Source organism: Eleutherodactylus coqui, chromosome 1, assembly GCF_035609145.1.
Source record: "Eleutherodactylus coqui strain aEleCoq1 chromosome 1, aEleCoq1.hap1, whole genome shotgun sequence".
NCBI classification, from domain to species: Eukaryota; Metazoa; Chordata; class Amphibia; order Anura; family Eleutherodactylidae; genus Eleutherodactylus; species Eleutherodactylus coqui.
Window position 1 is genome coordinate 276,273,058 of NC_089837.1, and position 15,143 is coordinate 276,288,200.

The 15,143-nt window shown below is 44.9% G+C and overlaps 1 protein-coding gene across 3 annotated transcripts in view; it reads right to left on the minus strand.

The window, feature by feature from the left end:
• The window catches only part of ITPR3 (inositol 1,4,5-trisphosphate receptor type 3), a 665,728-nt gene that overhangs the window by 469,941 nt on the left and 180,644 nt on the right, over positions 1-15,143 (minus strand). For all 3 annotated transcript variants that reach the window (XM_066609086.1, XM_066609095.1, XM_066609083.1), the window contains 2 exons: positions 13,610-13,709; positions 7,538-7,698 (listed from right to left, as the gene is read on the minus strand). In XM_066609086.1, the coding sequence (XP_066465183.1) occupies positions 7,538-7,698; positions 13,610-13,709 (261 nt within the window). The remainder of the gene's footprint in view (positions 1-7,537; positions 7,699-13,609; positions 13,710-15,143) is intronic.

Sequence of the window (15,143 nt, forward strand, 5' to 3'; positions counted from 1 at the left end):
CAGCCCAACATGTAGCCCCTCGCCTGCCCTATCCGTTTCTGTGTCGTTCCCATCACTTTCTTGAATTTCCTAGATTTTCACAAATGAAAAGCTTAGCGGAGCATAGGTCCCATATAAAAATGCTCAGGTCGCCCATTGACTTCAATGGGGTTCGTTACTCGAAACGAACCCTTGAGCATCGCGGGAAGTTCGACTCGAGTAACGAGCACCCGAGCATTTTGGTGCTCGCTCATCTCTAGTCCTCAACTAACATTGATTTCTACTAAAGTCCATTGCTTCCGGAAGGATTAATGACGTTAGTTGAGGTTCTATTGTATTGTATTCCCATAAACTACTAGTTCATGGAATACTTTATGCTGCTGTCTAACATGCTTAGATGCTGATTCTATGGAATAGAAAAGAGCAAGCCTTGAAGGAATGCTTGCTGGTGACGTCTTAGTTACATATGGGCCACAGACTATCCACTGCCATTACATTTCTAAAAAGTCATAATCAGGAATTTTCTGCAGCCCTTCAGTATTTTGCATATTGATCTGCTGTGAAAAATATTGCTAACCTTAAATGAATACAAAGGCTCACTTACTACACTTGAAGGCAGTTTCATAAGATATATGCTATAATATACTGCACACCACAGAATTATGTAGCATCAAACTGCTTAGATTCTGTTTAATCCTTGCTCTGAATGTACCATAATAATAAGGCTGTGTAAGTCTCAGACAGCAGGAGTGAAGTCACTGGGGTGTGGGCAAGAAAGAATTTTTACCATTCATAGAAGGATTAACAGATGCAATTTCATAGCAGACATGGAAGGATTCTGTGCACTGGACAGGACTAGACTAGAAATAGAACCCCAGGGTAAGAACATCCTAATTCAATCCAACACTGCACAATGCTTCAGTGCTATGGATTTGGCTAATCTGAGAATCAGTAATGAATAAGTTGTTGTAAAAGTATGCTGACTATATATGCACAATAAATGATTGTATAATGATGACCTATACACAGTGAAACAGACTGCAGTGAATTAATGAGATGACACAATATCTAAGGGTTGTTCAAGTTCAGGCTGTCATCTGTTTGTGTAGTGAACAGGTTCAGGCTGTCATCTGTTTGTGATGCTCATTGTTACATCATAAATGTGCATGGTGTAGATAAGGATTTGTTTAACAATAGCTACTGTATTAGAATCAGCCCCTGATAAAAGATGCTAGTAACCTACACATCCTATTTATAAATTTAAACAAATAGAGAGTGGTAGGAACAGACCCGCCAATATAGGTTTCCATTTTCACAGTGTTTATCCCTTTTAACTATTTCCATGCCAGAATGTTTAACTGTATCAACATTTAGCCACTCCCGCACAACACGAAGCATTGTTGAGAACACAACTGCTAATGCACACGTGTCAAACACAACGTCCACTGACCAAATTCAGCCCTCTGGATTTTATGAGGCCCGCCGTCCATGCAACAACCATGTAGGCAGTCCACTCACACGGTATTAGTGTATTTTGATGCCATCGGAAAGTAGGAGTTTGACAGGGAGAATGCGCCTCTCACATCCCTAGCTCACGAGCGCCTCAAGGCTACAAGGTCCTAGCAGCACAGTGTGCAGTCTCTTGTCCGGCGTGCTGCCTTAGGCCGCCTGCAGAGGGGCGGGTTGGATCTGGCAGCGAGAAGGGACCAGCCTGCAGGGACCAGCGCGTACTCACCCGCGCCTGGCGGCCCCGGCTCTTTCATGTGCCGGCTGCCGGGCAGCCGACGCATGCGCAGACCGGAGCCGGCGGCCGAGTGAGTGACGTTTCTGTGCGAGGCTCTGCGAGCCCCGCACAGAAATAGGACATCCCGCGGTTTGCTTGCCGCGCGACATTTCGCGCGGCCAAACCGCGGCCGTCTGCATAGGAGTGCGTATTGTAATGCACTCCTATGCAGGCTTTCAGTGGCGGAAATCCCGCGGATAATCCCGCCGCGGGATTTCTGCCCGTGTGCAGGCGGCCTTAGGCTGCATTCCCACGAACGTATATTGGCTCGGTTTTCACGCCGAGCCGATATACGTTTTCCTCATCTGCAGGGAGGGGGGGGAGAGGATGGAAGAGCCAGGAGCAGGAACTGAGCTCCCGCCCCCTCTCCGCCCCTCTGCACTATTTGCAATGGGGAGAGGTGGGGCAGGGCTAAGTTCCGAGAATTAGCCCCGCCTCCACCCCGCCTCTCCCCATTGCAAATAGTGCAGAGGGGCAAAGAGCAGGCAGAGAGGGGACGGGAGCTCAGTTCCTGCTCCTGGCTCTTCCATCCTCCACCCCCCCCCCCCTGCACATGAGGAGGACGTATATCGGCTCGGCGTGAAAACAGAGCTGATATACGTTCGTGGGAATGCAGCCTTAGGGTGAGGATTAATTGTCCACATAGCCTTTCTTTCTGAGCTGTGAACAAGAAAAGTAAGCCTGATGGTAAGGCAGCACGGCCGCCGAAAAAACAAAGCACACGCTGCAGTATGGACTCTCACGGACGGATGCGTCCCTGCCCAGTGTCGGATGAGCCCTCAGTCCCGGGCTGAGCCTGCGTGCTGATTGAACTCTGCCACCTGTCACACCGGATGGGTCCCGGGCGACCGCGGCATGAGGCCTCCGTCCCTAACACTGCCTGTATGTTTTCTCCTCTGTCCCATCGCAGTTCCCCGATGCTCTGTCCCATTCCAGTTGTCCTGCTGCACACAGCAGCGGCCGGCTATCACACTGCCCCCCCCAGCGGCATTTAAAGGGTTAATAGCCCGCGCTGTATGGAGGGAGATAGCGGTGCTATCTCCCTCCATACACATCCTGCAACAGCAGAACGTAAAAAGACTATTGGGCCATCACAAAGGGGTTAAAAAAAGACAGACAAACTGGAGCAAGTTCAGAGAAGAGTTACAAAGATGGTGAGCGGTCTGCAAATTATGTCCTATGAAGAACGGTTAAAGGATCTGGGAATGTTTAGCTTGCAAAAAAGAAGGCTGAGAGGAGACTTTATAGCTGTCTACAAATACCTGAAGGGTTGTCACACTGTATACCTGAAGGGTTTGCTCAAGGAAAGACTAGAAGCAATGGGATGAAACTGAAAGTGAGGAGATACAGATTAGATATTAGAAAAAACTTTCTAACAGTGAGCGTGATCAATGAGTGGAACAGGTTACCACAGAAGGTGATGAGTTCTCCTTCAATGGAAGTGTTCAAACAAAGACTGGACAAATATCTGTCTTAAATGATTTAGTCAATCCTGCACTGAGCAGGGGTTGGACCCGATGACCATGGAGGTCTCTTCCAACTCTAAAAATTCTATACATAGAATGTTTTTTTTTTTTTAATTACAAAACTCCTTCATCCCCTTCCCGCTGCAGGGTGTACATTTATGTACTGCAGAGTTGGGGTATGAATGAAGGACTATCGCACGTCGATCTCCCATCATAGACTGCAGGCACCAAATATGGAAAGATTTTGAAAACATTTTCATTTTTCCACATTTTCAACTGTAATATCTCAAATATGTGCATACATACTGTACAAATTTTTGATGAGATCTATATTTCTATCTATCTGTTTGCTTTATTTTGGAAACATATTGAAAAAAGCTTCATAAATTTAACATTGATTATTAATAGTGATTGCCCTTAGCGAGTACCTGCCCACTCGAGAGAAAAGGTTCGGCTGCCGGCAGGGAGCGGCGGAGGAGAGCCGGGAGGAATGGAGGGGATCTCTCTCCCTCTCCCTCTCCCTCCCCCTCCCTCTCCCCCTCCCTCCCTCTCCCTCTCTCCCCCTCCCTCCCTCTCTCCCTCCCTCCCTCTCTCCCCCTCCCTCCCTCTCTCCCCCTCCCTCCCTCTCTCCCTCTCTCCCTCCCTCTCTCCCTCAACTCACCTGTCACCTGCGCTGGCACCCGATCCTTCTCTGCCGAGTGGGGAGATACTCGCTAAGCACAATGCTCAATCGAGCAATTGTCCTTAGCGAGTATGCTCGCCCATCTCTAATTATTAACATTTTGAGGAACATTTTTGTTTTCCTACACCAAGCCAAGATTGCAAAGTCTTTTGACCCCACAGTTTTTGAATGAAGCTAAGCAAAGTAGAAGGAAAAAAAAATACGATTTTCATTTTTTTTTTTAGCAATTATGTCATTTTAAAAACAGGCTTTTTTGTACAGCACACATAGGAATGAAGACTTTTGCCCCAAAATGGATATCCCTGTTTGTCCTGTGTTCAAAGACATACCCATTGTGGCCCTAATCTTATGTCTGTATGGCCCAAACCGAAAGGAGCATAAAACTTTAACTTTATTTTAAACTTTTACGTGATTGCCATTATCAGTTTGATAATGGTGATCACGTGACCAGAGAGCGCTCACCTCAGTCACTGCTCCAGACCTTTTGGTAGCCAGGAGCATGGAGATTTTAAAATTTCCCGAGCCCTCCTCAGCTTCTACGCTTACATCCGCCATGCTGCCGACTGGCACATGCGCCGAATTTGGGGAAAGGTCCGCAGATAAAAATCCCATCGGGGGACATCGCCGGAGGCCTTAGGCAAGTAATTTCACCTCCCCTCGTGGATCATATCCGTGACGGAAGGTAAAATTTTATCTTTATTTTTAAACTTATAGGTGATCGCCGTTATTTTTTATAGCCAGGAGCAGGGAGATGTTAAATTACCCTGGCAATTCGCAGCTTTTGCGCATGCCTGCACCATTTTGGTGACAGGCACGTGTGCAGAAGCTGAGGTAAGGTCTGCGGATATATCCCGGAGGCCTTAGATACGTAATTTCATCTCCCTTCATGGATATGATCCATGAGAGGAGATGAAACTTAAAGAGGTTGTCCCGCAGAAGCAAGTGCAGTTATGCACTTCTGTATGGCCATATTAATGCACTTTGTAATATACATCGTGCATTAAATATTGGCCATACAGAAGTTATATACTTACCCCCTCCCGTTGCTGACGTCCCCGTCTCCATGGCGACAAACAAACTTCTTCTCTGGTCGCCGGAACAGGCGCGCTTGCGCAGAGAGGAATCATCTTCTAGATGGTCCAGGCTCACGAGCTGCGTCCTGGATCCTCCCCCTTCTCAGCGTCATCGCGTAGCTCCGCCCCATCACGTGGTGCCGATCAGCCAATGAAGTGGCTGTAATCGGCAGTGGAGCTCAGACTGGAGAAGAACATCCACGGTGCACCATGGGAGAAGACCAGCGGTGTACCTTGGGAAATGACGGCGGCCATCTTAGAAGAAGATTTTTATAACTTCATGAAACAGCTTCATGGTGAGTAGAAACGCTCTAAAAAACCGATTTACATGGGTAGTTTGTGATGCTTGCTTAACATGGGGGACTGTGGTGTGAAAAATTTTTCGTTTTGGCCGCGGGACAACCCCTTTAATTTATTTATTTTTTTGCTGCTGCTGCTGCTTTCACTTTTTTTTACATGCTTGCCGTTATTCATTGGATAACGGTGATCATGTGACCGGAAACCGCATACAGCAGTCCCCGCTAACATGGCTCTGCCTTCGACTACTTATGTTAGCTGGGAGCAGATGGATTTTAAATTTCCCAGGCCTCCCTGCCTTCTATGCGTTCACGCAACGCATGATGTCTGGCGTGTATGCGCAGATGCCGGCGTTGGGTCTTGGAAGACTATAATGCCACAGTACATCGCGGAAGACGGGGTTAGTACTCTCAGCTCCCCTCATGAATCCGATCAAAACTCACAGACCAGGCAAGGAGGGCAATAACCCCATAGTGACCACCCCATAGTGTTTTTACGTCCTGCCTAAGTGAGCTTCAATCCCCAGGGCCGTAAAAACACACTCACTATGGGGATTAAAGCCACGTACATGACAGCTCCATGCTGTCGGCTACCGGAGGTCATGGGGAGCAACCCCCCGGTCATGCGATCGCCATTATCCAATGGCCGTTTTTACACCATTGAATAATGGCGTAATAACAGCGATCACATGAGCGGGAGTGGGGGGATAGGGAAGGGGGTCGCTCACCGTGGCTCCACATGACAGCTGCAGGTTGTTGGCTACCTCCGGCAGCTGAAAGCATGGAACTGTCACGTCCACAGCCCACGTGGCTTTAATCCCCAGAGCAAGTGTGTTTTTACGACCCTGGGGAGTGAAGCTCACTTAGGCAGGATATAAAACACTATGGGGTGGTCACTAAGGGGTTAATGCCCTCCTTTCCTGGTCTGTGAGTTTTGATGAGCTGCCTTCTTTTATCAGGTTTGTTGTGCCATATTCTTTCCATTGTGTTATAATAGATTTAATGGTGCTCCATGTGATGTTCACAGTTTGGGATATTTTTTTAAAGCCAACTCTAATCTAGCCTTCTCCACAGCTTTGTCTTGGAATGCTTTATGGGACTCCTTGGCCTTCATGTTGCTTGCTTAGTGGTGGCAGATAATTTGAGGATGCACTTCATCTCAAACTCTCGTAACTGGGCAAAATCTCTTAGATTGCATTGTAGAGTCATGTCTACTGGTCAACAAGCTCTACACAAGCGGGAAAAAAAAGATCCAGTACACACAGGTAGCCTGTGAGAGCCTTTTTTAAGGCCAAAAGTGGAAATACTTTTAGGTCTTCAAGTGGCAAGACCGTTCATCTCCTCACGCCACAACTCTAATCATTTGCATATCTGCCTGAGATGTAACTATGTTGAGTTTCATGGCTTGTCAGTCGCAATGGTGTTGTGGTACATTAACCAGAATGCGGGGACAGACTAGTCGCTCTGCTCCTATACAGGTTGCCGGTTGACAGATTTGGTGTGGGGGTTGCCTACTACTATCTGCATCCGTAAAGTTCCATGTTGGTATTTCCCTCAGACTTCCCCACTTCTGAGAGCGGTTTTATTAGGTGTGGTTTCTTCTCTGGTCTACCTATCAGCACGTAGGGAGGGCTTTATATTCCTACCCCTCCTTTAGCTCTTTATAGCAATTTCATTTGCGTGTGGTGGTTGGAGCGGTGTCAAGTCTTTCTGGACTTAGCTATGCATCTTAAGATAAGTTGCAGTTTATTGCCCTGTCTCTTGGTTGTTCCTACTGTGGTTCAATTTTCTGCCTTATTCCCTGTTTCGGTCAGGTAGCAGGCAGAGAGGCGTTCAGCAGGTTCGCACTTGTCAGAGCAGTCAATCTGCTTTTAGGTAGGGACCTTTCCCAGTTTGAAGCAGAGTCAATTTTCCCTCTTATTTTGGGTTTTCCTTTGTCCAGTGTTGTCACAGTCTTGCATCTGTCTTGGGTGAGGTGTGCATTGCACCGAGGTCGAATGGGACATTGAGTTTTGCAGCAAAATAACTATTTCTAGGTGCTTGATTTATTTTTGACGGTGTAGCATTTAAATGTCTTTTTAAGCCTACACAAGCACTGAATGCATGTACCATACATCACAATCTTTAGAATACCTTTATAATATGCAGTGCTGATTTTTGATTAAAGCAAAAACAAACAAAAAAGTCACAAAAATTTGAATAAAATGTGAGCAACAACCAATCTTACAAATTAGGTAATGGCAAATGCCAATCCCTACCTGCGGTCATTCTGGCTGATGAATCCTTCATTCAAACGTTCCACAAAATTGGCAAGCATGGAACTTGCATCATTAGCAAAATCCAAGTCACGAATCTCAGACACAGGCACAGACACAATGGCAAAGGCCTCTTTATCTTCTTTAGTGGGACAAGTGCCAAGCTATCCAGATAAATGACAAATAAAGTAAAGGCAAGTTACTATGTTGTAATTAACAAGTCTGTTTATATTTTCAGTTTTTCTAAACCTGTAAATGGTTTCTTACTTCCAAAATTGTTACAAGCATATACCACATTTTGAAATCTATTTAAAAAAGTATGCATATACATAGGTTGTATGCATCTGCATACATTTCCCCCTACCAAAAAATGTACATTTTGTTTACGGTTCCTCTTAAGTTTTTTTTTTTTTTTTCCCAAATGTATGGAAAATAGATGCAACAGATATATATGCCCTGTATTTGCTGAGGGTACACTTTGTTCAGCCCATAGATAACTATTTGGATACTTCAAGAATATGTGCCTATAATTTATTTTTCTCCTTTTAGTTTTTCAAGAAATAACATTTTAACAAAAAGATATGTAAATACAAAAATAGGTTTGAAACACAAATTATGGTGTACTTGTAACACAGTTCAAAATGAAAAGCTGAAGGACAGACATGCCTGTTTGGCAATTTGATACAAGATAACGAGTTCTGAAATTTTTTATGTGCAATCAACCATTTCTATCTCTATAAAATCTAGAGTTGTCACTTTGCTGCAAAATTTAGCATGCAGTTTAATCTCATGCACATATGCAAAAGATTAGAGTTGTGGCGTGATTAGATAATGAATGATCTTGGTGTATAAAAAAAGCTCTGAGAGGCTACTTGTGTGTAATGGACCTCTTTTCCTGCTTATGTAGAGCTTGCTGACCACTAGACATGCCTCTACAACGCAAATGAAAAGATTTCACCCAGTTAATAGAATTTGAAAGGGGGTGCATTATTGAAATGCGAGAACCTGGATGGTCATATTGACAAACTGCCTGCCGTCTGGGTTGTTCTGACCAAAATGTTAATAAGTGTTGGGGTATTATTGTATCTTGACACTACCTGAAGTAGTGGTGGGGCCAAGATACAGGGAGTTTGACAGGGGGTTGCCGCCCCCTGTTCCTGATTGGCTGTCTGGCTGTCTCCCCGTCCTCCCCCTCACAGGTCTTGTAGGCACCAACGGCCGGCGTAGAGGAAGCTGAGAGGCGGCGGTGGGGACTTATGAGCGCTGCTGAGCACCGGGCGACAGCGTGGAGGAAGCTGACAGCGGATGGTGTGTAGTACAGAGCACTGCTGTGCCACGGAGGTGACAGCGAGCTGTGGGAAGTTGAGAGCGCTGCTGTGTAATGAAGTGCTGAGCGCCGACGGTGGGGACTTTACAGCACTGCTGTGGCACGGATGGGTGAGCACTGTGTAATTTGCAGAGCTGTTTGCCAGCAGCGGGGCCGGAGTGTATGTGCAGGAACCTACAGCAGTGCACAGCGACGGGAGGCCGCAGTTTTATGAGTGCAGCACTTTTGCGGCAGCAGCGGGGCTGGGGTGGATGTGCAGGAGCGGTGAGCGGTACAGAGTGGCGGTGGGGGGTGTGTGGCTTAATGAGTTCCCAGTTTGCTGGCAGCAGCCCTGGGCTTTATGTTCCCCGGCAACAGTGTGCATTCATTGTTGCCTGCCTCGGACAGTTACAGTTAGGGCTGTTAGCACCTACATTAAGGTAGCCAATCGGAAGCTAGGGGTGTTGCTGCCTCCAAGCCCTGTCAAACCCCGAGCTTCAGGTGGCGTCAAGATACAATAATACCAAGTGTTGGTGTAGCGACCCAGAGGTAACTCGAGTGGGTGACAGTTTACACTTTGTCAAAGTGGCAGCTACTCTGACAGATATGGCGACTCACGCAGCAGGCGGTTGGTAAAAGTTTCTGCGTAGTTTAGGTACTGACTGTTGATATCTGTACGTGACGCCAATAAAATAACGAGACCAGTCCGATTGGAAACTGAGGGCATGCAGTTTTCTATGTAAATTTAAAGAGACCAGGATGGATGAAGACAGAACTTACACACGTTAAAAAGGAAGAAAAGTATGTTGATCAAATGGAAAGAGGGGGGGAATATCTAGAAGAAAAGAAGAAAATAATGCGGTCTGCAGAAACTGTAGGGCATGTGTCAGAGAAGCTAATAATGAATTGAGGCTTGCCACAGAGACCAAAAGCAATAAAAAAAGATTTTAGGGGCATGCCAAAAACAAAAGAAAAGTCAAAGATGCTATCGGATGCTTATAGGACGAAAATGGTGAATCTGTTAAGAACGATGTTGAGAAGGCCGAACTTCTTATTTTGTATCTATTTTCTTTCAGAATGTAGATTTAATATCAACTGATCTTCCCTGTGTTATTGGGGGAATAAAAGTTTGCAGGCTATCTATAAGCAGAGAGATGATGAGGGAACACATATCTAACTTAAATTATTCAAGTCTCCAGGTCCAGATGTATTACATCCTAGGATACTAAAGGAAGCAGCAGAGGTAATTGCTGAACCACTCACCATAATCTTTGAAAATTCCTGGAGAACAGAAGTCCTAGAAGATTGGAAAAGGGCAAATGTTGTCCCTATGTTCAAAAAAGGGAAGAAGGTGGATCCAGGAAACTACAGGCCTGTGAGCCTGACTTCTGTACTGGGAACAAATTTTTAAACAGCATGTATGTAAGCACTTGGATAAAAATGGAGTCATTAAGCAGAGCCAGCATGGGTTTGTAAGAAAAAAATAATGCTAGACGTATCTAATTTCCTTCTATGACAGAATTATCGACTGGGTTGATCAGGGAAATGCAGTGGATATAGTATATCTTGACTTTAGTAAAGAATTTGACAAAGTATCTCATACCATACTTATTGAAAAAATGACTAAATATGGTATTTACAAGGCAACTGTTGGGTGGATTCACAACTGGCTGAGTGATCGTACTCAAAGAGTGGTCATAAATGGCTAGACATCCAAGTGGAAGAATGTATCAAGTGGGGTACCACAAGGCTCTGTCCTAGGCCCAGTGTTCAACATTTTATAAATGATCTGGAGGAGGGAATTAATGGGACACTGATCAAATTTGCCAACGACACAAAGCTAGGAGGGATAGCTAACACAAGGGGAGAGAGGGAGAGTATTCAAAAAGATCTAGAAAAGCTTGAACAGTGTGTGGTGACTTACAGAATGATATTTAACAAGGAGAAATGCAAAGTCTTACATTTGGGAATGTACAGAATGGGAGGAATTGGGCTAAGCAGCACATGTGAAAAAGATTTGGGTATACTAATAGATCATAGACTGCACATGAGTCAACAATACTATGTAGCAGCCAAAAAGGCAAACACAATTCTGGGATCTATTAAGAGAAGCATAGAGTCTAGATCAGGTGAGGTCAAACTGGAGCAAGTTTAGAGAACAGTTACCAAGATGGTGAGCGGTCTGCAAATTATGTCCTATGAGGAACGGTTAAAGGATCTGAAAATGTTTAGCTTGCAAAAAAGAAGGCTGAGAGGCGACTTAATAGTGACATCTGAAGGGCTGTCACAGTGCAGATGGATCAGCCCTATTCTCATTTACACAAGGAAAGACTAGAAGCAATGGGATGACATTGAAAGGGAGGAGACACAAATAAGATATTAGAAAAAACTTTCTGACAGTCAGGGTGATCAATGAGTGGAACAGGTTACCACGGAAGGTGGTGAGTTATCCTTCAATGGAAGTGTTTAAACAAAGGCTGGACAAATATCTGTCTGGGATGATTTAGTGAATCTTGCACTGAGCAGGGGCAAAAATGCAATACCTGATAAAGTGCAGAGCAGGCACGATCACCATTGGGTAGGCACAATGGCCGTAGAACCTAATAATATGCAGCAAGCCAGACTATAAACCACAGAAGCTAAATTGTCCACTGCAGTCTTATATGCAGTCACCCACTCAATCCAGCCCAGATTAGGGAGGAGCGACTTCATGCAACTAAATCTGCAATGTGAACGATACCACAAAAGCCAGCCAATAGATGGGTACGTCCAATAATAAGGCAATTTAGAAGAGAAAAAATAAAATTTCATATTTTTGCAAATATGTCATTTTAAAGACAGGTTTTTTTTTCTATAATGCACATGTAAACGAGGATTTGCACCCCAATATGGATACCCCTGTTTGTAGTGTGTTTAGAAATATACCCAATGAGGCCCTAATCTTATATCTGTATGCACAATGGGGCCCAAACCCATAAGGAGCAGCTGGTGGTTTTCAGAACACCACTGCACACTTATAAAGCATTTGAACAGCCGAAACGATAGCGAACTCCACAAATGACCCCAATTTGAAAACTAGATCCCTTAAATTCATATACTGTGTATTTAGAGTATTTGGAGTTTTTTAATGAATCTAAGCAAAGCAGAAGGAAAATTACAATTTTGCATCTTTATGTACAGCAATACACCATTGTAGCCCAATCTACTTATAGGACACATGGCTAAGACTATAATGGAAGGAACACCCATTGGATTTCAGGGCACAACTGAATAAATTCCAGGCTCCAAGTGTGCAGAAAAAAAGTTGACTCCCTAAAAAGAATCCCCCCCCCCCGGGGGGGGGGTAATGGTTGGGACGGGTGCATGCGGCAATATATACCGGGTATCCCTCCTCACCCCTTTGGGGGGAATATCTTGACTTCAGTAGCAGGGATGTGTTGTAAAAAGTGTCGCTCTGAGGCTTTGCGAGCTTGCTGAGGTGCGGCGGTCTCAAACAGAAAGCGCTCAACAAGCTGCTCCTTGAACTGTGTTTTCGGAGACTTTTTGTAAATTATGTAGGCATTACAAATAGCGATCTGAATAAGGCTGGGCACACACGTCCATATAAAGAATCTGCTTGCGGAGGCCGTCAGTGGGCATATTACCGCAGATCAAATGCATGCGGAATCTGCAATTCACAACTGGTCCTGTGAGACGGGCCTAAGGTAGATCGCAACCTTTTTTATACCATTTGATAATGGTGATCACGTGACCAGGAACCACTCCACAAGGCCTCTGTTCACTGCTCCAGGCTTTCGGCTTTGGTAGCCAGGAGCAAAAACATTTAAAATTTCCTGAGCCCTTCCCAGCTCCTGTGTTTGCGTCTGCCATTTTGCCGCCGGGCACATGTGCAGAAACCAGGGAAGGTCTATATCCCGTTGGAGGACATCGCTGGAGGCCATAGGCAAGTAATTTCAGCTCCCCTCATGGATCTGATCCGTGAGGGAAAGTAAAACTTAAGCTTTTTTTTTTTTTTTTAACTTTTACATGATCACTGTTATCCAATGGATCACATGACCAGGGACCGCATACTGCAGCATTCCATGAGATCTCAAGGCTCTTGGCTACCTTTGTTAGCAAGGAGCAGGGAGATTTTAAATTTCCTGGGGCCTCTGCAGCTTCTTCGCATACATCCACCATTTTGCTGGCAGGCGCATGTGCAGAAGCCGGGGAAAGTTCCACGGATAAAGATCCCGTCGGAGGAAAAATCCGGGGGCCTTAAGCAAGTAATTTCATACGATCCGTGAGGAAAGATGAATCTAACTTTTTTTTACTTTACATGATCACTGTTATCCATTGGATCATGGATCGCATAGTGCAGCCCCCGGTAACATCTCCCAGCTCTCGACTATGTTTTACAACCGGAAGCAGGGAGATTTTACATTTCTGCGCATGCGTCCGACATTTTGACATCTGGCGCGCATGCGCAGAAGGTGGCGTCAGGTCCTTACAGGACCAGATCACAGTGGGAAATCGCAGAGGCCGGTGGTGAGTAGTTTCAGCTCCCCTCATGGATGCGATCCAAACACCCAGGACGTGAAAACACATATAGGTAGTCACCAAGAGGTTAGGACCCTTTAGGGACCAGATGTTTTTATATTCTGTCCTGATATGAAATATTACTTACATATATACGTATTTGAATTTGATATTTAAAAGGCAACTTGGTGGTATGAAAAGTTCTTCAGGTAAGTAAGCTATCTATATAGTTTCTATCCTTGTGCCATTACCATGAGACGTATTGGGCGTTCTTCATCAACATCTATAGGGACATTGGTGCTCTGAATCCACGTGTTGGTGCACAGATGCCGTAGCCTCACAAACGAGTTTCTGACAAAAAAGAACAAGCAATGAAGATCAGTCTGCAGTCTGAATGACACAGTGTTAAGATTTAATTAAATGTTCTGTAAAATGTATATAGTTACATAATTTCACACAATGCTGCAGCACCACAAATGGACATTTCTCTAGCATTGGTCACATTACTAGGACACCTTGAATAAACATTTGCAGTTTTTGTAGTGTTATCGTCATATGTCAGTATCTATGTAGGGGAAGCGGGAGTGATGAAGGAGTTTGATGGACAATCTGAAATGGGCTATTGTTGTATTCAAAATGAATAACTATCTGATACGAAGGTGTTAATTCTTTTTTATGTTGTGAGAGAATGAAAGAAATATCTAATATCTCATTCGAGAAACACAGAGGTTATCCAGTCACGACAAGTGTTTCTCCTACATGGCTTAGGCCGCCTGCAGATGGTCGGGTCTCGCAGCGGGATCTGACCCGTGCCCCTGTAGTGACCAGTGCGCTCACCTTCTTCTGCGTCTTCTCCTCTCTGTGATGTGCCGGCGCCTGCGCAGAGCGGAGTCGGCGCGGCGGGAGTGACATTTCTGTGTAGGCCTCTGTGACACCCGCACAGAAATAGAACATGATGTGATTTGTTTTCTGCGTGTGTTTTCACGTGGACAAATCACGGCCGTCTGCATAGGATTCAGTTTTAAAATGCAATCTTATGCAGGCGGGCATGGGCGTAAATTCTGCGGGAAATCCGGCTGTGCAATTTGTATGTGCAGGAGGCCTTATTCGTAGAAAATCTGATCAAGGAGGACATGTGCTCTACCTGCAATTTTTACCCATTTAAATACAAGTATCTTGCAGTTTTGTACCCAACTGTGGAAATGTTAAGGAATCTTACAGTTTTGACAAATAGTATTAACTTACTTTTGCTGAGCCATGCACACTATATTGGGAAATTCTTTAAATAGCAATGTTTTAATAAGTGTGAGACCTAACCGAAAATAAGCCCTAACCTATTTTTGGGAGGCTTGAAATATAAGCCCTACCTCAAAAATAAACCATAGTTACACTACATAAAAAAAAAAAAATACAAAAAAACAGTACATTACCTAGCAGGCTCTGTCCAGGTCCCTCCTGCTGCTCTGTAGAGGTTCAACATAATTCACGCAATCCTCAGCCGCTTGTAGAACAACACTTACTGGTTAAGGGAGTCATAAATCCCACCTCCAGGAAGCAATGGCTTTGATTGGCTCTTCAACCGCTGCATTGATTGGCTGAGCAATGGTCTAAGAACCAATCACACTGATCACTTTCTAGAGGCGGGGTTAATGAATTCGGTAACCAGGAAGTAATGTTGTATGAGCTGCAGAGGACTGTGGAAAGTGCGTCAGAGCTGTGGAGAGCAGTGGGAGGGACCTGGACTGAGCCTGCTAGATAAAGAACATAAAAGTATTAGGTTTGTTC